Source organism: Oryx dammah, unplaced genomic scaffold (genome assembly GCF_014754425.2).
Source record: "Oryx dammah isolate SB20612 unplaced genomic scaffold, SCBI_Odam_1.1 HiC_scaffold_5, whole genome shotgun sequence".
Taxonomy (NCBI): Eukaryota; Metazoa; Chordata; class Mammalia; order Artiodactyla; family Bovidae; genus Oryx; species Oryx dammah.
In genome coordinates this window covers 100,510,099-100,535,409 of record NW_024070189.1, presented here as the reverse complement: position 1 = coordinate 100,535,409, position 25,311 = coordinate 100,510,099, and the positions used below count along the sequence as shown (strand labels likewise).

Here is a 25,311-nt window from a genome sequence, read left to right as displayed (position 1 = left end):
ACCACTAGGTTTTAAAAATATAGTATTAATAATGAAAATTTATTTCATTCATACTATGTACCAGGACCTGTGCTAAGCACCTTAGATGCATGTTGTTGTTGTTCAGTCGCTAAGTCGTGTCTGACTTTGTGACCCCCATGGACTGCAACACACCAGGCTTTCCTGTCCTTCACTATCTTCCGGAGTTTGCTCAAACTCATGTCCATTGAGCCAGTGATGCCATCCAACCATTTCATCCTCTATGGCCCTCTTCTCCTGCCCTCAATCTTTCCCAGCATCAGGGTCTTTTCCAATGAGTCAGCTCTTTGCATCAGGTGGCCAAAGTATTTGAGTTTCAGCTTCAGCATCAGTCCTTCCAGTGACTATTCAGATGGTCCTATTTAAACCACAAGGCAGACCTTTATTCTGAACATTATTATGCAGATGGACTGATCATGGTTTGAAGAGGTGAAGGAGCCTCTCCAGGAAGTCCTGAAGAGGGCTCATTAGAGACTCTGAGTTCCTACCTATGGGAATTCCTCCTTCTTTTCCCCAACAGTATGGCTGCCATTCTGAGGCTAAATTACACCTCAGTGACTGAATTCATCCTCATCGGCTTCTCCACCTTCCCCCACCTTCAGCTGATGTTCTTCCTGCTCTTCCTGCTGATGTACCTGTTCACGCTGCTGGGGAACCTGCTCATCATGGCCACCGTCTGGAGGGAGCACAGCCTCCACACCCCCATGTACCTCTTCCTGTGCGCCCTCTCCATCTCCGAGGTCCTCTACACCTTTGCCATCATCCCGCGCATGCTGGCCGACCTGCTCTCCACCGACCGCTCCATCTCCTTCAGGGCCTGTGCCAGCCAGATGTTCTTCTCCTTCACGCCCGGCTTCACCCACTCCTTCCTGCTCACCGTCATGGGCTACGACCGCTACGTGGCCATCTGCCACCCCCTGCGCTACAACGTGCTCATGAGCCCCCGAGGCTGCGCCTGCCTGGTGGTCTGGTCCTGGGCTGGAGGCTTAGTTGTTGGGCTAGTGGTGACATCTTCCATTTTCCAACTCACTTTCTGTGGGTCTAATGAAATTCACTATTTTGGCTGCCACGTGCCACCTCTTTTGAAGTTGGCCTGTGGAACTGAAGTGCAAGTAGTCGCCAAGGGCGTGGGCCTGGTGTGTATCGCTGCCCTGCTGGGCTGTGGTCTCCTCATCCTGCTCTCTTACGCCTTCATCGCGGCCGCCATCTTGAGGATCCCTTCAGCTGAGGGCCGGCACAAAGCCTTCTCCACGTGTGCGTCCCACCTCACCGTGGTGGTCGTGCACTATGGCTTTGCCTCTGTCATCTACCTCAAGCCCAAGGGTCCCCAGTCTCTGGAAGGAGACACGCTGATGGGCATCACCTACACGGTCCTCACTCCCTTCCTGAGCCCCATCATCTTCAGTCTCAGGAACAAGGAGCTGAAGATCGCCATGAAGAAGACCTTCCTCAGCAAGCTGTACCCCTCCAGCGTCTGAGTGGCTGCGGTGGTTTCAGATTATGGTAGAAGGAAGACCACACCCTCATCTATACAATGGGGTTAATCAACGCTACCTTGTAAGACTGGTGTAAAGATTTGTGTGTGTGTGTGTATGACACTTATCACATAGTAGGTATTCAATAAATGTTAATCTTTTTTCCCCTTTTCGTCTCATGATCTGTGTGTCTCACATTAGCTTGAATTTTAAGAAATGATTTATTTATTTATCTTTGACTGCACAGAGTCTTAATTGCTGTGCACAGATTTTCTTTAGTCATGGCGAGTAGGGACTACTCTCTAGTTGCAGTACCCAGGCTTTTCATTGCAGGGCTTTCCCTTGCTGCAGAGCATGGGCTCTAGGGTGTGCGGGCTTCAGTAATTTTGGCTTGCAGGCTCAGTAGTTGTGGCACATGGGCTTAACTGCTTTGTGGCATGTCGGATCTTCCCAGACCAGGGATCAAACCCATGTCCCCTACATTGCAAGGCAATTCTTAACCACTGGGCCACCAGGGAAGCCCCTAGTTTCAATTTTTAACCAAATAACTTTGTTGAAATATAATTCACATTCCATAAAATTCACTTATTAAAGTACTTGCCTAAGGACACACAGCACCTCACTCCCACTCCAACAGTATTAAGGAACCTGAAAAAATTTTTGTTCATCCAATTTGATAAAAACTGAACGTTGCAGTTACCTTCATTTACTGTCATTTTTCTAAAATAACTAGTTAAACAGATATTTGAGAGCCTCTATATGCTGTTGGCTTGCCAGGTGACACTAGTGGTAAAGAATCCCTCTGCCAATGTAGGAGACATAAGAGACGCAGTTTTGATCCCTGGATTAGGAAGATCTTCTGGAGAAGAGCATGGCAAGCTACTCCAGTATTCTTGCTGGGAGAATCCCCATGGACAGAGGAGTCTGGTGGGGTACGGTTCATAGGGTCACAAAGAGTCGGACACGACTGAGGCATGTACACATGCACCATAGGCTGTGAACAAATACCATGGTGAGCATGGGCTGGGTGTCCCTGACCTCCCCAAAGCAACATTCTACTGGGCAGAGACAGACAATATCCAATAAGCTAATATGCCCATAATCTAATAGGTTAGGTTGTAATAAGTGGGAGTCAAGTAAAGTAAGTCAAGAAAGACATGGCCAAGAGCATTCTATTTGTTTAGTACATTTAAGAAGGGGATCCATGGTATTTGAGCAGGTAAGATTCCAAGGGATTGAATTTTGAGTTGCTGTTTTCTAAGAAAAAATAGACTGTAGGAGAATGAAATGTGTGTGTGTGTGAGAGAGAGAGAGAGAGAGAAAGAGAGAGAGAGAGAGAGAAAGGATGATAATGCCAACAAGAACATCCAAGGTTTGGATACATTAATTTGAGATGCCTTCTAGTTATCCACTGAGTAGACAGTCAGATAGGGGTAAATATAAGAATTTGAGGATTACCTGTGTGCACAAAGTACATAAAACCGTGATACTGAAGAGGATCCCCAGGGAGAGAGGATGCTGATGAAATTCAAGGATCAAATGGCTTAAATAGCTGTTTTGTGTTTCATGTATAAAGGAACCAAGATTTTGTTTAATAGTTTTTTAGTTTAAAATTTTGTGCTTTAAAATATTGCTTTGGTTTCTGCCATACATCAACATGAATCAGCCAGAAGTATACATATGTTCCCTCCTGCTTGAAGCTCCCTCCCAACTCTCACCCCATCCCACCCCTCTAGGTTATCACAGAGCAATGGTTTGAGCTCCCTGAGTCACATTAAATTCCCACTGGCTATTTATTTTACATATGGTAATGTGTCTGTTTCCATGCTACTCTCTCAATTCTTGCCATCCTTTCCTTTCCTCACTGTGTCCATGAGCCTAACAGTTCTTTATTAATGATTGCATCTAAAGTTTTCTGATCTTAAATGTCACAGCTCTGAACATCCTATTATTTAGACAGATCTACAACGATATCTATAAAATATCCATATAATTAGGTGGAAAATGGGATGCAAGAATTAAAGCCAGGTCATCCTGACTTCAAATACAGTTTTTCACAAACCGTTTCCCTCTGCTTTATAGTGGGATTTCTTACAGTAAACTTCATAGCCAACATTCTGGCTTGTTCAGCACAGATTACATTGGTAATTGGGGATTACATCGGTCCAGCTAAGAAATATCTGTTAATACATTTTATCTTCCAAGTCCTATGTAGGTGCTAGGTGTAATGGCAAGCAAGATGGACAGACTTCCTGTGTTCAGGAAACTGATAGCCTAAGGAATCACAATAAGTTTGCAGAAGGCATTGGGTGCCCAACTCATTGTTGGTATCAAATCATTTTCCAGGCTTTTTTTCCATTTGGATACCAGTAGGACCAGAGGCCAAGTTGGCCTTTAATGAACAAAATGAAAGAGCCCAGTTTGTATTTTTGCCCAGATCTGTTTTGCTGCCAAGCGTGGGGAGTATCTTGGCTCAGTGTGAAAGAGTTACTCAGGAATTCCAACAAGAATAAAACTTATTTTGAAATCATAAAGTAGTCCTGAATCTGTAGAAATGTTACATCAGTGTCCCAAGGATGCATGCTCCAGTGCGCGGTGGATTACAACTGCCCATCTGTGGTTTAAAAGACTCTTAGGATCCTGAAGTGCTTGGTTTGAAACTGAGCTAGTCCTCCTTAGATGGAGGACACACAAAACCCCTTGTGGGAAAATGGTGTGTGAGGCTTTGCGTGGAGAAGCCTGGGAATCAGAAAAGACCTGCAGGAGAAGCCTGGCCCTTCCAATTTGTGTGATCTTGGATGAATCATGCAAGCATCTTGAACCTCAGTTTCCCCTCTGTCAGATGGAATGGATGTGAGTTTATCTGCCCTGGTCTCCCACTGTGAAACTGTTCAGTTCAATTCAGTTCAGTTCAGTCGCTCAGTCGTGTCCGACTCTCTGCGACCCCATGAATCGCAGCATGCCCGGCCTCCCTGTCCATCACCAACTCCTGGAGTTCACTCAGACTCACGTCCATCGAGTCAGTGATGCCATCCAGCCATCTCATCCTCTGTCATCCCCTTCTCCTCCTGCCCCCCATCCCTCCCAGCATCAGAGTCTTTTCCAATGAGTCAACTCTTCCCATGAGGTGGCCAAAGTACTGGAGTTTCGGCTTCAGCATCATTCCCTCCAAAGAAATCCCAGGGCTGATCTCCTTCAGAATGGACTGGTTGGATCTCCTTGCAGTCCAAGGGACTCTCAAGAGTCTTCTCCAACACCACAGTTCAAAAGCATCAATTCTTCAGCGCTCAGCCTTCTTCACAGTCCAACTCTCACATCCATACATGACCACAGGAAAAACCAGAGGCTTGACTAGACGGACCTTTGTTGGCAAAGTAATGTCTCTGCTTTTGAATATACTATCTAGGTTGGTCATAACTCACCTTCCAAGGAGTAAGCGTCTTTTAATTTTATGGCTGCAGTCACTATCTGCAGTGATTTTGGAGCTCCCCAAAATAAAGTCTGACACTGTTTCCACTGTTTCCCCATCTATTTCCCATGAAGTGATGGGACCAGATGCCAGGATCTTCATTTTTCTGAATGAGACAATATATGTGAAGGGATAACAAGAAGCCTGCGGTATATACTGCAAAGGAGGATTCTCAGGATTCTCCAGTGTGGTTTGAAATTGTTTCCACTTTCTAACAGTGTACATTAACATGAGATGTTCTACTGCTCAATTTATAGAGAAAGACTGGATTCAGCTTTAGGACAAGTGATGCATTGTTTCTGCTTCAACATAAATACAAATATTTTCTTTTTAAAAAAATCTTTGGCTAATTGGACTAATTTATTGCTTTTGTTGTGTTGTTTTTTAAGTATTTTATTTATTTATTTCATTTTCGGCTGAGTTGGGTCTTCCCTGCTTTAGGTGGGCTTTTCCTAGTTGTGTGAGAGGGGCTACTCTTTGGTTTATGGGCTTCTCACTGCCCGCTCTCTGGATGTGGAGCATGGGCTCTAGGCATGTGGGCTTCAGTCATTGCAACATGCTGAATCAGTAGTTGCAGCTTGCAAGTTCTAGAGTGCAGACTTAGTATTGTGGCACACAGGCTTAGTTGCTCTGCAGCATGTGAGATCTTCCTGGACTGGGGATCAAACCCGTGTCCCCTGCATTGCAAGATGGATTCTTAACCACTGGACCACCAGGGAAATCCTCTTGTGCGTTTTAATTACATATGTTGTTGCATACAATAGTATCACCATAAACTAAAACCCCTTAAGTATTATAAATTGCTATTTTAAAATAAATGCATCTGAAATAATTTAAATTTGTCAAGGAAACTTTAAAAAAAATGAGTTATAATTGACATAAGACATTGTGTAAATTTTTGGTGTCCAGTGTACTGATGTGATACCCTTGCAGAAACCAGTAATCAAGAAACAAAGCAACACACTCAGAGAGTTGGAGAACTTAGGTTTATTATGCCAGCAGGCCCAGTGGAGTTAACACTCCAAACTCTGAGCCCTGAACAAAGGGGTTGTTGAAGGTCAGCGCCTTGTAGTGGTCATGATTTAATCTTTGTAGAGGCAGCTGACAAGGGTCAAATTTCAGTCAGAAAGACCCCTTCATAGCCACATATTTGATCATGTTTTGAGGGCATTTCATGGTCACTGTGTCCCACGGTGCTGGGAAGGCTCATTCCCAGGTCTAACAAAGATTCCATTGACAGGACACTCAATGTGTTGTCATCAGACCAGGCGTTGTAAGTAGCAAAAGTCTCTGGACCATACCTGTCATACTAGCCTCTTGGTCCAGGAAAATATTTCCTCTTGTTGCTTCTTCTCATATCTCGAGTTACACTATTACAATTATTGATCTCATATGGAACTGCATATCAGCAGTTTATCACAGGCTCTGTCACACATTTGGTGACATAAGAAATAATCTTCTGAAGCAAGCTACATAGAAAATAATATAGCTAGCAGTTATTAGTAAGGTCACAAGCAAGAATTTAAGTCAACAACTTTCACGGGGCTGAGTTCAGTTCAGTCGCTCAGTCGTGCTCTTTGCGACCCCATGAATTGCAGCACACCAGACCTCTGTGTCCATCACCAACTCCTGGAGTTCACTCACACTCATGTCCATTGAGTCCGTGATGCCATCCAGCCATCTCATCCTCTGTCACCCCCTTCTCCTCCTGGCCCCAATCCCTCCCAGCATCAGAGTCTTTTCCAATGAGTCAACTCTTTGCATGAGGTGGCCAAAGTATTGGAGTTTCAGCTTTGGCATCATTCCTTCCAAAGAACACACAGGACTGATCTCCTTTAGGATGGACTGGTTGGATCTCCTTGCAGTCCAAGGGACTCTTAAGAGTCTTCTCCAACACCACAGTTCAAAAGCATCAATTCTTTGGTGCTCAGCTTTCTTTATAGTCCAACTCTCACATCCATACATAACCACTGGAAAAACCATAGCCTTGACTAGACGGACCTTTGTTGGCAAAGTAATGTCTCTACTTTTGAATATGCTATCTAGGTTGGTCATAACTTTCCTCCCAAGGAGTAAGCGTCTTTTAATTTCATGGCTGCAGTGACCAGCTGCAGTGATTTTGGAGCCCCCCAAAATAAAGTCTGACACTGTTTCCACTGTTTCCCCATCTATTTCCCATGAAGTGACGGGACTGGATGCCATGATCTTCATTTTCTGAATGTTGAGCTTTAAGCCAACTTTTTCACTCTCCTCTTTCACTTTCATCAAGAGGCTCTTTAGTTTTTCTTCACTTTCTGCCGTAAGGGTAGTATCATCTGCATATCTGAGGTTATTGATATGTCTCCCTGCAATCTTGCTTCCAGCTTGTGCTTCCTCCAGTCCAGCGTTTCTCATGATGTACTCTGCATAGAAGTTAAATAAGCAGCCTTGACGTACTCCTTTTCCTATTTGGAACCAGTCTGTTGTTCCATGTCCAGTTTTAACTGTTGCTTCCTGACTTACATATAGGTTTCTCAGGAGGCAGGTCAGGTGGTCTAGTATGCCCATCTCTTAAAGAATTTTCCACAGTTTCTTGTGATCCACACAGTCAGAGGCTTTGGCGTAGTCAATAAAGTAAAAATAGATGTTTTTCTGGAACTCTCTTGCTTTTTCCATGATCCAGTGGATGTTGGCAATTTGATCTGTGGTTCCTCTGCCTTTTCTAAAACCAGTTTGAACATCAGGGAGTTCACGGTTCACGTATTGCTGAAGCCTGGCTTGGAGAATTTTCAGCATGACTCTACTAGCGTGTGAGATGAGTGCAAGTGTGCAGTAGTTTGAGCATTCTTTGGCATTGCCTTTCTTTGGAATTGGAATGAAAACTGACCTTTTCCAGTCCTGTGGCCTCTGCTGAGTTTTCCACATTTGCTGGCATATTGAGTGCAGCACTTTCACAGCATCATCTTTCAGAATTTGAAACAGCTCCACTGGAATTCCATCACCTCTACTAGCTTTGTTCGTAGTGATGCTTTCTAAGGCCCACGTGACTTCACATTCCAGGATGTCTGGCTCTAGGTGAGTGATCACACCATCGTGAGTATCTTGATCTTGAAGCTCTTTTTTGTAGAGTTCTTCTGTGTATTCTTGCCACCTCTTCTTAATATCTTCTGCTTCTTTTAGGTCCATACCATTTCTGTCCTTTATCGAGCCCATCTTTGCATGAAATGTTCCCTTGGTATCTCTAATTTTCTTGAAGAGATCTCTAGTCTTTCTCATTCTGTTCTTTTCCTCTATTTCCTTACATAGATCACTGAGGAAGGCTTTCATATCTCTTCTTGCTATTCTTTGGAACTCTGCATTCAGATGCTTATATCTTTCCTTTTCTCCTTTGCTTTTCACTTCTCTTCTTTTCATAGTTATTTCTAAGGCCTCCCCAGACAACCATTTTACTTTTTTGCGTTTCTTTTCCATGGGGATGGTCTTGATCCCTGTCTCCTGTACAATGTCACGAACCTCCGTCCATAGTTCATTAGGCACTCTATCAGATCTAGTCCCTTAAATCTATTTCTTACTTTCACTGTATAATCATAAGGGATTTGATTTAGGTCATACCTGAATGGTCTAGTGGTTTTCCCTACTTTCTTCAATTTAAGTCTGAATTTGGCAATAAGGCGTTCATGATCTGAGCCACAGTCAGCTTCCAGTCTTATAGCCCACTATACCCCCAGTCGTCTCACTCAGTTGAATGATTATAGCCAAGTGTTAATCTCCTGGTTGTACATCATGGAGCATCAGACCTTTATCCAGAGATTGGCTATTGAGGTAAACTTTAGAAACCATCTTAGAGTTTCTTTTTAATAACTTAAACCTTTTAGCAATATAACAAGGAACTGTCTCAGAATTGAGTCTTAGTAAGCACAGACCTTAATCAACAAAACTAGAACTTAATATCCAGTGAAACATAAGTTTTTCCTTTTTGGAGAACTCATTGTGAGGGCATTAACACTGTAGCCAGGGAAGGCTTTAACCCATTAAATAAAAATGAGGTCCTTCAGGGAGCTGGGAAAAGCCAAGCAGCTGTCTTGGATTTCTCATAGCCCTGGCTCTTTGATTTTTAGCTATTGTTTACCCATTTTAAATTTCCTGATTTAGGAGCAGACTATTGCCATGTTTTAAGGACATCAGGATAGCAAAAGTCTCACCACGAGGGGTTATTTTTTGTAGAAGCAGAATGAGTGTTGTCTACATGTACTATATTCTAAAATAATGTTTATTTACTTTACCAAAGTAACAAAAAGATTTTAAAAACAAATGTAAATCACTTAAAGGCAAAGAAATCCACAATCTGTTATCAAAAGCTTCATTCTAAGAAAACCTTGTTTCTCTAAACAGAGAGAAGACCAAATTCTAGTCTGGTACCAGCTAAAATTTGTTTATCCCTTCAATCTTAGAAAAAAATTTCCATAAATCTTGAAGAACTAGCAGTATTCTTCTAAAGGTATGAAAGTAAAACCATAGAAGGCATGTTAAAATCTGATTCTATTGCAACTGACAAAGAAACCTGGTCATTGAACACTTTAATTGATAACTAGAATAGTAATTGACCATATTTTATCAGGGCATATCAGATCTATATGAATTTCACATAATTTTAGGATATCTATATTAGTAACATCAACCATACAGTGTAACTGAAAAGATTTATCACCCCATTCAACAGAACTTCTCATGTAATTTAACATGTCCAATGAACCAAGGTATCTTAATAGCTCTTTGGGATGTCTCAGGAACCCTCTGAAGCATCCCAAAGTTAGCTAGAAGTCAAGTTATTTAGGAAGTTTTGTCAATAAATATCAAAAGGGTTTAGAACAGTCAGGTAGGATCATACAAGTTACTGTGAAATAATAGTTATTTACTTAGCCAAAGTTAACAAAAGATTTCAAAGGTAAATATAGAACAGATCAATTAAGAGGTAAAGAAACTTAAATCTATTATTAAAAGCAGTTCAACATCTGAAGAAAATATGTCTTCTTAATGGAGAGAAAGGCCGAATTTAACTTTTCACACCAACTTACTTTAAATTCATTTAGGCAAACTTAATTAAAATTATTTTAAACTTAGTCAGTCCTAACCATGCACAAAACTTTTTTTCAGGGTCTACTTTCCACAAACCTTCTAATCATTTTTTGTAATAGCCACCTGTAAGTCAGATCTAGTTTCTTTTCCCTTCATAAAATGTGATTTTATTTTTACATCTTCTTTATTAAAAACATACATCCTACTTTCCATGTTAGATTAGCAAACGAACATTAATACTAGATATTTAATATGGAATATTTCCCAGTTCACATGAATCTGAAATTTATTTAGGTTAATTTTTCTTGCATTTAGAATTGTTTGATTTGTAAGCATTTACTTTTCTTTAGGCCAATTAAATTAGAACTCATTTAAAACTTCAATAATATTATCAGAAAAAAACAAAAGACATACACTGAGACATACATAAATCCATACAGACAGACAGCAATCTTATAGTTTTCTGCTTGAGATTTAGAATATCTCTTTGACCCCCTTTTTCTCCTTTGCTTGAAGTTCTAATTTGCCTAAGGCTGAGGTCTCAGACAAAGTTGGCTGTGTATTTCAAGGACATGGAAAGGGTTAACTTCAAGCTTTCCCATAGACAGGCCTTTCAATAAGCTGAAAGTGAAAGTGAAGTGACTCTTTGTGGCCCCGTGGACACCAGGTTCCTCCGTCTATGGGATTCTCCAGGCAAGAATACTGGAGTGGATTGCCATTCAATAAGCTAGTTGTTTTTAATTGCATGTGCAAAAATAATTGGTTTTACAGTTTCCAAAAAGAAAAGAAGTTTCTCTCACTCTGTTGAATCAGCAATCACTCGCTCACAATCATTCAGAGGCTATCACAATGCCTCCCTTCTCAAGGGTCCTCAGGTTACCTTAACTGTTGCTCCCTTCCTGGGAGCTCCAAGTAGGTTATCAGTCACAATGCCTTCCTTCTCTCGGGTCCCCAGTTCTCCCTATCTGATGCTCCCTTCCTGGGGGCTCCAAGGAGGTGATCAGTCTCCTCTTCTAGCCGTTGGAGTAGGCTCTGACTGGGGACTGGCCCAGGGCCTTACCTGATCCTGTGGCCATTCCTGGTGAGTTGGTCCAGGGGCTTGGCTGTCCAGAGAGTCGGGACCCCAGTCTGAAAGAGAACCCAGAATACCATCAGGTGGCACGCCTCCTTGTTTGTTTTGGGGTTCCTTGCTCCAGTCCAGCTGAGCCACCAGTGTGGTGGCTCAAGGGGCTGACGTGGTTGGAATCTCACTGGGGCCTCCAGAAGTGTTGCAAAAACCAGTCCTGGAGAAACCAAGCACCACAAAAGGAGAGTTGGAGAACTCAGGGTTATTACACTGGCAGGCCCAGAAGAGTTAACACTCCAAGCTCTGAGCCCCGAACAAAGGGGTTACAGAGTTTTTATAGACAGACTAGAGTGGGCAACACTGGCTGTTAATAGGCTGATTTAAACTAAGGGGTTTCACGTGCATGGGGACAGCAGTCAAGATGGGGAGGGGGATTCATGACCTTTACACAAACAGCCATGATTAAGCAGGTTTGCAGGGGCTGGGCAATTTCAAAGAGCAGGACAAGGGTGAGTGAGATAAGCTCCAGTTCATAGTACTGTAAGTCCCCACTTTCTGAGACTACATGACCTATGTGATCCAGACTTTGCAAGGAGCAACCTGAGTTGCAGAGGCAGAACGAGGAGGTTATGTAAAATTTTAACTTCTCCTCCTCAGTACATTGATGTTGCAATATGATTAGCACTGCATGTTAACTCACACCTCTAGTGTGTGTGTGTGTGTGTGTGTGTGTGTGTGTGGTGGAAACAATTAAGATGTAGTGTCTTATCAGCTATGAAATTTATAATAGAGTATTATTGTCTATAATTACTGGCTCTGAATTAGACCTGCAGGTTTTATTTATCTACTGTTTACAAATTTGTGCCCTTAAAATCATTTCCTTGGGACTTCCCTGGTGGTCCAGTGGCTAAAACTCTCAGTGCAGGGGACCTGGTTTTGATACTTGGTCAGGGAACTAGATCCTACATGCCCGAACTTAAAAATCCTGTTTGCAGCAGCTAAGACCTAGAGCAGCCAAATAAATAACTATTTTTTTTTAAAACCCAAAAAACATCTGTTCAATTCCTCTGCCCCTCAGTCCCTGGTGACCACCATTCTATTCTCTGCCTTTAATGAGTTTGCCTTTTTTAGCTTCCACATATAAATGATGTTACTGTACTTGTCATTTTCTTGAATACACGTATATTCAACAAACTAAAAGTGTAGCCTGGAAAGGTTAATTTTGAATTCATGCTTGATTTGGTTCTGTGACTTTAACCCTCTTCCTGCCACTTTTGTTGCTGTAGGCATACAAAATAATGGCTTGCCTCAGGGAGATAACCTGAGCCACCCACCTGTGAAGGACTGTAGGGAAGTGAAACTATCATATCCCCCTGCCTAAGGCTTGCCATTCATTCTAGAGGCCATTTGTAAGGACTGAATAGTCTTTTAACTTTGTTTCCTCACCTCATCCCATTTCTGATCCTTAAAAGAACATGGCAACCAGGTCCTGACAAGATGGCTACTTTGAGGTGCTAACCTACCATCTTCTCAGTCAAGGGGCTCCCAAAATAAAGTCCCTTCCTTGTCTCAACACTTTGTCTTGGATTTATTGGCCTAGCCTGTGGTGAGCACAGTAAGCTTGGACTTGGTAACAAAAGTCCCTCAGTCGTGTCTGACTCTTTGGGACTCCATGTGCTGCAAAACTCCAGGCTTCCCCATCCATCACCAACTCCCGGACCTTGTTCAAACTCATGTCCATCGACTTGGTGATGCCATCCAACTGTTAGGGGAAGCACACTGACTGAAACCGCCCACCCTGGCCAGGCACCATAGTGTCAGGCGAGTGTATGCTCCTTGGTTCTGTCTCATCACAACAAAGATTTGGAGTGACGGGCATTAAAGCCCCCCTCCGCGTGTCACAGCTCACAGGTCTTAGACAGGCCATGTTATAGCTCTCAGGTCTCGAATGGACCGTGTTATAGCTCTTAGACAAATCACTGTTACAGCTCAGTGTTACAGCTCTATTTTATTTAGATAATAGCAGGAAAACCCATCTTCGAGGTGTGAGGACATGTTGAGCCAAAGACAGAAGAGAAGAGCACCCCAGCGCATGTGGGAGAGAGAGAAAGAACGCACGCATGCAGGGGAGAGAGAGAGAGAGAGAGAGAGAGAGAGACAGAGAGAGAGACAGAGAGAGAGCGCAGGCACACGGAGGAGAGAGAAAGCACGCGCTTTGGCTCCTCCTTTTTTATATGTTTTTTTTCCTCCCCCTGGGCCTGCCCTATGCAAATTGGGCTTAGCCAGGAGTGCTGTTTGTTCTACCTGAGGTCTTCACTCCTGTCCTTGGACCTTCCTTTGACCTTCCTTTGTTCTATTTTTGCAGGCTTTTCCCTTCCTTGTGAAAAAGTTGGCTTAAAGCTCAACATTCAGAAAACGAAGATCATGGCATCCGGTCCCATCACTTTATGGGAAATAGATGGGGAAACAGTGGAAACAGTGCCAGACTTTATTTTTTTGGGCTCCAAAATCACTGCAGATGGTGACTGCAGCCATGAAATTAAAAGACGCTTACTCCTTGGAAGAAAAGTTATGACCAATCTCGACAGTATATTCGAAAGCAGAGACATTACTTTGCCGACTAAGGTCCATCTAGTCAAGGCTATGGTTCTTCCTGTGGTCATGTATGGATGCGAGAGTGGGACTGTGAAGAGAGCTGAGCGCCGAAGAATTGATGCTTTTGAACTGTGGTGTTGGAGAAGACTCTTGAGAGTCCCTTGGACTGCAAGGAGATCCAACCAGTCCATTCTGAAGGAGATCAGCCCTGGGATTTCTTTGGAAGGAATGATGCTAAAGCTGAAGCTCCAGTGCTTTGGACACCTCATGCGAAGAGTTGACTCATTGGAAAAGACTCTGATGCTGGGAGGGATTGGGGGCAGGAGCAGAAGGGGATGACCGAGGATGAGATGGCTGGATGGCATCACTGACTCGATGGACGTGAGTCTGAGTGAACTCCGGGAGATGGTGATGGACAGGGAGGCCTGGCGTGCTGTGATTCATGGGGTTGCAAAGAGTCGGACACAACTGAGTGACTGAACTGAACTGAAATGAACTGTCTTTTAGCCACCACCATTTTGGACTCCTTTTCCCTATTCTAACTACCTAACAATAGTAACTATTTGCATGAGTTGTTTTACCACAGGAAGTCCTGGCAAGGAACACGAAACTAATAAGCCACCACCAACTGGAAGAGTTCTGGAAAGGCCAAAGGAGATGCCACATGTCCAACCACCTCCCAGAATCCTTCTCTGGCATTCATCTTGGCTGAACAAGGCGTGCACAACCAGGAAGGACTCTGAGTCAGAATGATTGGCTAAAGGCAACCTGGAAACTAATCCCATCACCATAAAAGCCGAGACTGCAAGCCACGTGGCAGAGCTGTTCTCCTGGTTTCCCTTGCCCTGCTGCTCTCCACCAGGGTGCCCTTTCCCAATAAAATCTCTTGCTTTGTCAGCACATGTGTCTCCTCAGACAATTCATTTCTGAGTGTTAGACAAGAGCCCAGTTTTGGGCCCTGGAAGGGATCCCCCTTCCTGCAACACAACCATCTCATTCTCTGTTGTCCCCTTCTCCTCCTGCCTTCAATCTTTCCCAGTGTCAGGGTCTTTTTTTGGAGTATGAGTCTTCTTCACATCAGGTGGACAAAGTATTGGAGTAGTCAGTCTTAACTCCACTCTCATGCCTGGATCATCAATAAGCCACAGTGCCAATGGGATATACCTTCATCTTGAACTCTGCACTTGTTGACTAAAAAAATATGTGCAATTGAGAGTTGCAAGTTAAGTTTTATTTGGGGCAAAATAAGGACTGCAGCCTGGGAGGCAGCGCCTCCGATAGCTCTGAGAGACTGCTCCAAAGCGGCAGTGGGAGAAAGTCAATACATAAGTTTTTGGTGAAGGGAGAATTCAATACCATGAAGCACCCATTTTACAAAAGATTTTTGTTAGTCATGAGGGTCTGATGTCACCATGAAGGGATTTAGTGCTTCTCTAGATATGAGGGGTTTATCGTAAAATCTGTTCCTAAAAACATCCAACTATCTAAAGACCTGTCCCATCAGATTCCTTGGAGCACAGAGTGCTTCACTCTACCGTGAACTCCCTCAGGGGCTGTTGAAGGTCAGCAGCTATAGCAGCATGGGGTTCCATCTCTGTAGAGGCAGATGACAAATGCCTTTGTTGTTCAGTCATTCGCAATGCTCTTGATAAGTGCCAATTTGTAGTTGACACACTTACTATTGTGGTTTGACAAAGAGTTATCTTCTGGCCCATGTACCGTGTCACTCTCTAACACAGCAGGTGATTTCTCATGGTGGTACTTCCTTTCTTGACCCAACTATAGAGACTTTTCTGTCTCTCTGCAAGTGTTCAAGATTTACTCTTGAAATGTGGGGGTTTCCTCAATGTTTTCTGAGTCTGCTTATTACTGTTTCCAGCTACTATTGTGCGTATGTGTCCCATACTAAAGTTTAGGGTGCTTCGCTCTCCCCTGCTGTTTTCTGGCTAATATCTATGTTGTAGCTACCTGTTGCTGCCTAAAGGAGGGTGGAGGCTGGATGTCTTCCACTTCTCTTTGCCATAGGGGTTTATGGTAATGGGAGCAATTAGACCACCCTGGTTTCTGGCAGGAGAATGTGGTGTCCCAAGGATGAAAGAACAGACGAAAAACCAAGGAGGGCCTTGGAAAGCAGGGAAGGAAAAAACTAGACCCATACTGTCCTTCCCTCACACATGTTCAGGTCCTCCTGAGCAGTAGAACCTGTCTCCCCTCCTACCCCATATGTGCTGTGCTTAGTCGCATAGTCATGTCCAACTCTTTGGGATCCTCTGTCCATGGGGATTCTCCAGGCAAGAATACTGGAGTGGGTTGCCATTTCCTCCTCCAGGGGATCTTCCCAATCCAGGGATCAAACTCAGGTCTCCCACATTGCAGGCAGATTCTTTACCGTCTGACACACCAGGGAAAGTATTTGCCTTACTCTTCCTCTACCCAGTTTATGTATCTCATCCAATGACCCACAAGATCCCTATCCCACATGTTATATCCTGGGTATAAAAATGGACCAAGGACATCTATTCAGCTCTCCCTCCTTGTGCTGGCCCCACTGTTCTAACAGTGTCTCCCACTCTAATAACCTTTTTTCCCTCTCCTTCTATCACATATCTGAAAATTCTTTTCCAACCCATGCACAGACTATGGCAGAGAAGAAAAGATTTCAGGTTTAAGGTGAACTCACAAAGTATCCTGCAAGAGATAGGGATCATTGAATTGCATTTTCTCTATGTGATCATCTCATACATCTTTCCACCCTGAATACATTTAGATAAAGGACCTGTTCCTAGAATAGAGTTGCTGTGCTGTGCTGAGTTGTGTCCAACTCTTTGTGACCCCATGGACTGTAGCCCACAAGGCTCCTCTCTCCAAGGAATTTTCCAGGCAAGAATACAGGAGTGGGTTGCCATTTCCTACTCCATGAATAGAGCTATCACCAGATATATATGCAGAGAATAGGGGCCGGGTGTGGTGGGGGAAACGCAGAAGGGCCTTGAGATCTTGGATCCCCTCGTTTCTTCTGGGCCCAGCAAATGCTTGTTTACCCAACATTTGCTTTTCCATCTTTATGTGAATTGTCCTCCTTCCCTGTGAAGTTCCAAAACACTACCCCAGCACTCAAGCTCTTTACCTTGAACTAAATATGGTATTTAAAGTGAGGTGCTAAAGAGCTGAACATGACTGAGCGACTAAACAACAACATTTGTAGATAAAAGATCAGAGAAGTTAATTCATGAATATCACACAGCAAGAAATTGGATGGGCCAGAGTTTGAACTTGCATCTCTCTGATGTGAGTCATTGCCCTGAAGCATCGAGTTATCCAAGTCTTGCCTATTGATCTCTTTTTAAGAGTGTGGAGAGAAATGAACAATTCTCATGGACAGTCAGCTTGTCCCTGTTTAAGAAAACAAATCAAAAAAGCCCTAGAAATGGAGTTGAAATGATAGAACGGGTCTCCCACAGCAGGCAATTGGTAGATCCCATTTGAACCCGCCACCTCCAGCCCCACCCCCTAGTTCTCATCAACGAAAGCACTTGGGTATCCTTTCTGCAGGGAACAAAGAGATGAAAACACTTGCTCTGCACAGCCTACCGAAATCTACTATGGCACAACGTTCCCTGGGTTCCAATTACAAGTTTCATTAGTAAGTAAGCCAAGGTATATTCTGTGACTCCTGGGGGCTCATTGAAAGTTGACACACAATTCCCATCCCCATTTCACCTGTTGAAAAATGTTTTAAAGTCCCTAAAATTCAGGCACTGAGCTGACGCAGATGAGGTTGGATGCATAGATCAGATAGCCAAGGTGCAGACAAGGCCACAGGTCCATCCCACTCTAGAGGAATGGTCCCCAGATAGTTTTCCTGCTTACTTTTAAGCCCAAACTTTGATTGGCAGCCAAGAGATTTAATTGGGAATTGAAGGTGACCTTCTCTTCCCCAAGGCACAGAAATTCCAGAACTCTAGACAAATGCTCCAACACACACCATGGTACTCTGAGCTGCAGAACACAAGGTTCACAAAGCAGTTAGTGTCATGTACCCTGGGAGCCACAGCTTCTACTTCCTCAATAATAATGTTTACTGTGCTTTTTGATATAAATTCTTGTTCAACATATCTCCTCTTTCCTATGTTACTCTGGCCAGGTCCAAAAGGGTAGGGCCACTCTAGATTTGCTCATCATTGTGTTTCCACAGGCTGGCAATTAACAGGTGCTCAGTAGTACTTGCTAAAGAAACAAGCAAATAACTCATTATAGACCTATGGAAGTTCTGTGAGCTGCAGAATCCTTCTGAAATGTAAATGCTGCTGCTGCTGCTAAGTGGCTTCAGTCGTGTTCGACTCTGTGTGACCCCATAGATGGCAGCTCACCAGGCCTCCCTGTCCCTGGGATTCTCCAGGCAAGAACACTGGAGTGGGTTGCCATTTCCTAAATGTAAATGGCTGTCCCCTAATTTCTCTGAGGTTCATTTCCAGGTGTGGTGGGCCTTACAGGAATCCACTTGCCCTTGTGTGTGTGTGTGTCATAACCAGCGTCCCCTGTACAAATATGTTTTATCTTGTGGCTAGTTGGGAGTAGGGAGTAAGGTCCTTTTATTCAGACCCTTGCCAGTATCCTTAGGCCACTGTGAGCCATTTCCTCTTCTTGCTGTCATTCTGTTCCTCAAATGGACACTGATTTTCCCACCTGAGGTCCTTTGTACATGCTAGTCCCTTTGCTAGTGCCCCATTCCCTCTCCCTCTTGAGCAGAAAGTCTTATTGAAATGCCACCTTCTCTGTGAAGCCTCCCCCTAGCCTGCCCCACTCTATGGATTTGGTCACTGAGCCTTCATAGCCCACGAGAGCAAGTATCCCTGTCCTGGTCACTGTGGTCTCCCCAGAGATGGGCTCAGATGTTTCATAGACATCTGTTGAACACATGGGTGCTGGGGCTGGACTTCCTCTGAGCTGGAGATAAGAGTTATCTCATGCACAATCGTTAGGTACTGAGGTTGGTCATGCTTATCAAACTATCCTGCAAGGGTGACCAGTTCCGATTTTTCATAGTTATTAAAGAGCAAATCAAGTATGAGGTTTCCTTCTTCTATCTTCCATTGCACAGCCTCAGAAAAGAAGGCATCTCCTGAGCAAGCCGATGGCCAAGAAATTGAAGAGCTCTTCAATTCTACTTAAAGGTCCGGGCTTGGTGGGGATTTTATCCTATAACATTTATGGCATATGTAGTACATGCTAGCGGAGAAGGCAATGGCACCCCACTCCAGTACTCTTGCCTGAAAAATCCCATGGACGGAGGAGCCTGGAAGGCTGCAGGCCATGGGGTCACTGAGGGTCGGGCACGACTGAGCGACTTCACTTTCACTTTTCACTTTCCTGCATTGGAGAAGGAAATGGCAACCCACTCCAGGTTTCTTGCCTGGAGAATCCCAGGGACGGGGAGGCCTGGTGGGCTGCCGTCTATGGGGTCGCACAGAGTCGGACACGACTGAAGCGACTTAGCAGCAGCAGCAGCAGCAGTATATGCTAGATGTAAAAGGTCAGTGGGACTCGGATCTCACTTCTAAGAGGTTCTGGACAAGAGATGGAGATAGGGAAGTGCCTAAGTCATTCAGATACTGCAAGACAAATACAATGCAGATGTGACAAACTCAAGATAAAAAGATCCCTAAAAGGGAAATCCATTGATAATTAAATTGCCATAAAAAATAAAGGGTATCTGTCAGATTCATATATTAGGAGTCAAGTTGAATATGCATGAGAACTGCCAGCACAGTCATTAACTCAAGGGCTTGGTGCAGTGGAGGAAAGTGGGTGGAGAATGTTCTTCTCTTTTGTAAAAATTTTATTTTCAATTGGAAGATAATTGCTTTACAATATTGTGATGTATGACAGTACATCAACATGAGTACGTCATAGGTATATATATGTCCCTACCCTCTCGAACCTCCCTCCCACCTGCCTCCCCATTCCATCCCTCTAGGCTGTCACAGAGCCCTGGCTTTGGGTTCCCTGTGTTATACAGCAAATTCCCACTGGCTATCCTCTTTACACATGGTCATGTATATGTTTTAATACTACTCTCTCAAGTCATCCCACCCTCTTCCTTCCCCTTGGTGACCATAAGTCTGTTCTCTATGTTTGTGTCTCCTTTGCTGTCTTGTAAAAGTAGGATCATCAATGTTATCTTTCTAGCTACCATATATATGTGTTTTGTATGATATTTGTCTCTTTCTGATTTACTTCACTCTGTATAATATGCTCTAGGTTCATCCACTTCATTAGAACTGATTCAAATATGTTGCTTTCTATAGCTAAGTAATATTTCACTGTCTATATGTACTACAATTTCTTTATCCATTCATCTGTTGATGGACATCTAGCTTGCTTGCATGTCCTAGCTATTATAAATAGTGTTACAATGAACATTAGGGTACACATGACTTTTTCAACTATGATTTCTTGAGGGTGTACGACCAGTAGTGAGATTGCTGGGTCATATGATAGTTTTCATTTTTATTCCTAGGTTTTTAAGGAGTTTCCATATTAGAGAAGTTGAGGGAGTGATGGATCTGACTCAACCCTCATGGGCAGCTGTGAGCACAGGTTCTGGCACACAGCAGGGGCTGGGAAATGTTTGGGGAATAATATAACTTGAACTAATATTTATCAATCATCCAAGTGGAGAATGGTCCTGCCTGGGAGAAAAGCTGAGTAAAGCTACCAGGCTGTGGTTCAAATGGAGTTTGGTTACCTATCATTGTTTCTCTACTGGCCACATCATGCTTGGCGCATGGTGGGTGCTCAACAATTATCTGTGAGCCAAATGAGAGAAGAGCATCCACAGTTAAAGAAAAAGCTCTATATGAGAGTAGAGGGAGGGGAGGTCACCTCCACCAAGTGCCTACAAGCCAACATCCTTACATGCATGTTGTCTCTCATCTGTATAATTCAGCCCCATTTACAAAAGACAGAATGAGGCCCAAAGAGGCCAAGCCATGTGTCCTAGTCACAGTGCCCCCTCCAGGCAAGATTGCAAGATGCAGCTTCACTGTGACCTTGATTTCCTGCACTCCATCTCCGGGATTAGTATTGACCCCATTCCGTGACTCTAGTCCCATTTCTTTATCTCTGGTCACACAGATGCAATAAGAAAGGATCTTTTTCCTAAGTCCTGGCTCCATTTCTTAGCTAAACATCTGTCCCTCTGCTGTCCTTTAGTGATATGTGCAGTGTCAGGGAAATTCCCTCAAATCCTGGGTCTTCTTGCTGTCCCGGAGGGTACAGCTTAGTGGAAAATATTGGCTGAAACTTCAGTTCAGACTGGCATCTGCCTGTGCCATCTAGCTGCCCGGGTCCTCTCCTGACCTCTCCTTCTAGCCCACCCTCTCCCTGGGGGCTGGAAGGGTGTTCTCAGTTGCTGTCAAGCCCCTTCACAATTTGGCTCCAGCCAGATCTCTCTGCCTCCTCTAACCCAGTTCTGAGCATCTCTCCATGGTTTTGCTCAGGATGGTTCCTGAGCCTGGGATTCCCTCCCTGACACCATGTACCCAAGGACTCTTGTTCATCCTTCAAAGTTCAGTTTAAATGGCACTTCCTCACCCCCCTGCCTACATGATAAAGTCCCAAAGCACCATGCAGTCCTTCATTCATTTTTTGCTTAAATGCATATTTATTGAATATTTACTATGTGCAGAAAGCTTGTGAGTTTTGGCAAAACAACATGAAACCAGCGAGACACAAGCCCTGCCCTCAGGAATTCCCACCCTCGTGGGAGACTCTGACCCATAACCAGGCAACAACACCACCTTATGATAGGGGACTCCAGGGGAAGCTAGGTGACAGAAAGCCACCTTATCTGGCCAGCTTTGGGGCTGTCTTGGAAGGCTTCCCGTAAGAGGTGACATGTAATCTGAGACCAGTTGATTGAGGCAGAGGGGAATGAAGGGTGAGGTATGCCCAGGTCCCTGGAGTGAGAGAGAATCTGGCAAATTCAAGAAACTGAATTTCATTTTAGACTAGGGATACAAAGTGAGAGTGCTACATTAAATGTGGGGGAGGGAGTTGAGATTGGGAACTGGGGGAGCTAACATGAACCAGACTGCACAGAACCCTGTAGAAGGCAGAGAAGCATCTGGGCACCAGGGAGCCATGGCTGGATCTAAGCAGAGGAAGGATGTTATCTGGTTAGTTTAGCAGGATTCCTCTACTGTTGTTTAGGAAGTGAATGTAGGGATGAGGCCGGAAACAGAGAACTATATCATGAAGGATACTATTGTGGGTTAAAATGCTGCTGTTCAGTCATTAGACTGTGTCTGACTCTTTGTGACCCCACGGACTGCAGCATGCCAGGCCTCCTGTCCTTCACCATCTCCTGGAGTTTGCTCAAACTCATGTCCATTGCGTCAGTGATGTCATCCAACCATCTCATCCTCTGTCATCCCCTTCTCCTCCTGCCTTCACGCTTTCCCAAATCAGGGTCTTTTCCAATGAGTCAGCTCTTCACATCAGGTGGCCAAAGTATTGGAGCTTCAGCCTCAGCATCTGTCTTCCCAATGAATATACAGGGTTGATTTTCTTTAGTATTGAGTGATTTAGAAACTCATGCCTACTTAGCACTTGGAATGTGACCTCAGTTGGAAATAGAGCCTCTGAAGATGTCATTATTTAAAGGATCTCAAGATGAAATCATCCTCAGTTTTGTGTGGAGCCTAATGACTTTTGCCCTTATAAAAGAGGAGACCTACAGAGACACAAGGAGAAGTCCAGGTGAAGACATAGGCAGAGATTGCATTGATGCAGTTGAGTGTTGCCAGTGGCCACCAGGAGGGAGGCATGGAACAGATTCTCCTTCAGAGCTTCCAGAAGAAGCATCTCTGCCAGAACCTCGATTTTGGACTTCTGGCCTCCAGAACTGGAAAAGAACAAATTTCTGGGGCTTCCCAGGTGGCTCAATGGTAAAGAATCCATCTGCCAATGCAGGAGACACAGAAGATTCAGGTTTGACCCCAGGGTCAGGAAGCCCTCCTGGAGGAGGAAATGGCAACCTACTCCAGTAATGTTGCCTGGAGAACCCCGTGGACAGAGGAGCCTGGTGGGCTACAGTCTGTGGGGTCACAAAGAGTCAGACATGATTGAGCACGTGTGTGCACATGTTTAAGCTACCCAGTTTGTGATCATTCGTTTTTTCAGCCCTAGGACACTAATACAGGGTTGATGCTGTCCTCCAGGTTCTGTGTGCTTTCACCAGCCAGGCTGCGGTCTTGGAGATGAGAATGTGGAAAATGGCAAGAGAGCAGACACTGAGCTGCATTTTAGCCCAACAACCTGTAAGCCTGGTTGTTTGTGGTTGTCAGGGCCTAACACTGTCTGTTCCTTCCTGCTCCAGTCCTTCAGTTTCAAGGGCCTGGGTCCAGAGTAGGTTCCTTCTTTAGAGATTCCATTCCTGACCTAGCCCCTCTCCTTCCCACAGAGGTCAGGTATTAGTCTCTCTGCTAGCACACTCCTTGTAGCTGGGAGCCAGAATTCCCCCACCAAAGTCCATGCAAGTATGGTCTGGGAGCCTTGTGCTGTCATCTAGGATGGCCCAGGGGTGCCATATATGGGGTGTGGATGGTCTTGGCCCTTTGAGCTGCAAGGTCCACACTGGAGCCTCCCAAGAAGGGAAGGAGCCCCTGGGTTGAGAGATTAGGGGAGAGGCACCTACTTCTTTTCTATTCCTTCCCAGGTCTAGTTGGGGCAGTCTCGTCACATCTATCTCCCAACCTAATCATCCCCTTTTGGTACCACAGAATAGCCCAGCTCCCAGTGAAGAGGAAAAGTTAAAATTGTATGTAACCTCTTGTTCGTTCTGCCTCTGTAACTCAGCTTGCTCCTTGCAAAGTAGTCTCAGAAACTGGGGACTTATAGTACTATGAACTGGGGCTTATCTCACTCACCCTTGTCCTGCTCTTTGAAATTGTCCAGGCCCTGCAAGCCTGCTTAATCATGCCTGTTCATGTAAAGGTCAGGCATGCCTCTCCCCATCTTGACTGCTGTTCCCATGTGCGTGAAACCCTTTAGTTTAAACCAGCCTATTAGCAGCTAGTGTTGCCCACTCTAGTCTGTCTATAAAAACTCTGTAACCCCTTTTGTTTGGGGCTCAGAGCTTGGGGTGTTAACTCCTCTGGGCCCGCCAGTTTAATAAACCTGAGTACTCCAACTTTCCGAGTGTCGTGCTTGGTTTCTTGATTACTGGTTTCTGCAACACCAGCAGAGCACAGAGCGCTGTCAGGGAAGGTTTCAGACTGATTGTACTTCTGTGGATTGATCCCAGAGGAGCCTGGTGTGCCCAGAAGTGCTCCCAAGGCTCCCACATGACTCTGGGCCCTGAGGGAGCCACTCCTGCATCCTGCACTGGGCTCCCCTGGGATACCTTCAGAACGTGTCTCTGGAGAAGAAAGGGATAAAGTGAGGGAGCAGCCTTCTGCCCCTCCCACTCCCTTCTGAGCTTCCTGTGTGAGTGAGGGGGCCCAGGGCCTCCTCTGCTACCTCTTTAGAGCGTCTGGTGGCTGCCGATAGAGTGGAGTGTGCACACCTGGACGCCTTCCTGGATGAGGTGATGTACGCCCTGGACAGGGGGTGAGCAACAGGAGTGTTCTCTGTGGATCTTAGTATCAGGAACCCGGCTGAACAAATTTCAGGGCAAGAGGTGCCTGAGCAAAGGCTCCTTACTCCTGAGTCCTCCACTGAGCACTCATGAAAAAAAGGGAAAGTGTTATTCACTCAGTTTGTCTGACTCTTTGCAACACCATAGAGTGTAGCCAGCCAGGCTCCTCTGTCCATGGGATTCGCCAGACAAGAATAGTGGAGTGGGTTGCCATTTCCTTCTCTGGGGGTCTTCCCAATTCGGGGACTGACCCCGGGTCTCCCGCATTGCAGGCAGATTCTTTACCATCTGAGCCACCAGGGACGCCCGTACCCATGTACATTTGTGCACACTGTGGCTGTCGCGCAGATGTCAGAGTGCAGGTGCCTGTCGGTAACACAGGCATTAGTCATCTTCTTAGCAGCATCAAGCTGTGAGACTGTGAGTCTGAGTGCACTGCCGGGTGTGCAGACTACGACTCTGCAGGGGCAGGTCGATCCTCGAGGGTGCGGTCTCTGCATCTCTAGAAGTGCACAGATATTTGCATGACCTGAGTGCAGTCAGACTGTTGCATGCGTATCTGCTTGCAGAAGAAGGAGCCGAAGGTACTGTGTGTTGGGGGGAGGCATGAGTGGTGGAAGACAGGCATGTGGAGGTGTGGGGACACCTGCGTGTAGTGTGTGTGAGACACAGGGGCACCCGGGCCCAGCTCTGTAGGGACAGGAAGCTGCCCGCGTCTCAGGAGACCTGTCCCAAGGGGCCTCACCTTCTGTCTCACACATGCCTAGGTGGAGGCTCACAGGCTTCCCAGAGCAAGAGGAGGGGTGCTGAACCAGAGAAGGTGCATTCTCTCTCTTGGCTTGGGGCTGGCCTCAGGGCACTCTGAGGCTCTGTCTCTCCCTTTCTGGGGACCAGCTGGGCTGTGAGGAGGTAGTGCAGAGGTGCAAGTTGGCTGAAGGAGGATCATTTTGCTTTATACAAAAATGGAGGTGAAATTCACATACCAAAAATT

The 25,311-nt window shown here is 45.0% G+C and overlaps 1 protein-coding gene across 1 annotated transcript; it reads left to right on the top strand.

Annotated features, from left to right (window-relative positions):
• The first annotated feature begins 539 nt into the window (after positions 1-539).
• On the top strand, positions 540-1,496 carry LOC120864183 (olfactory receptor 10H1-like). Its single transcript, XM_040241035.1, has one exon. The coding sequence runs from the start codon at positions 540-542 to the stop codon at positions 1,494-1,496; it is 957 nt and encodes a 318-aa protein (XP_040096969.1).
• The last annotated feature ends 23,815 nt before the right edge of the window (positions 1,497-25,311 follow it).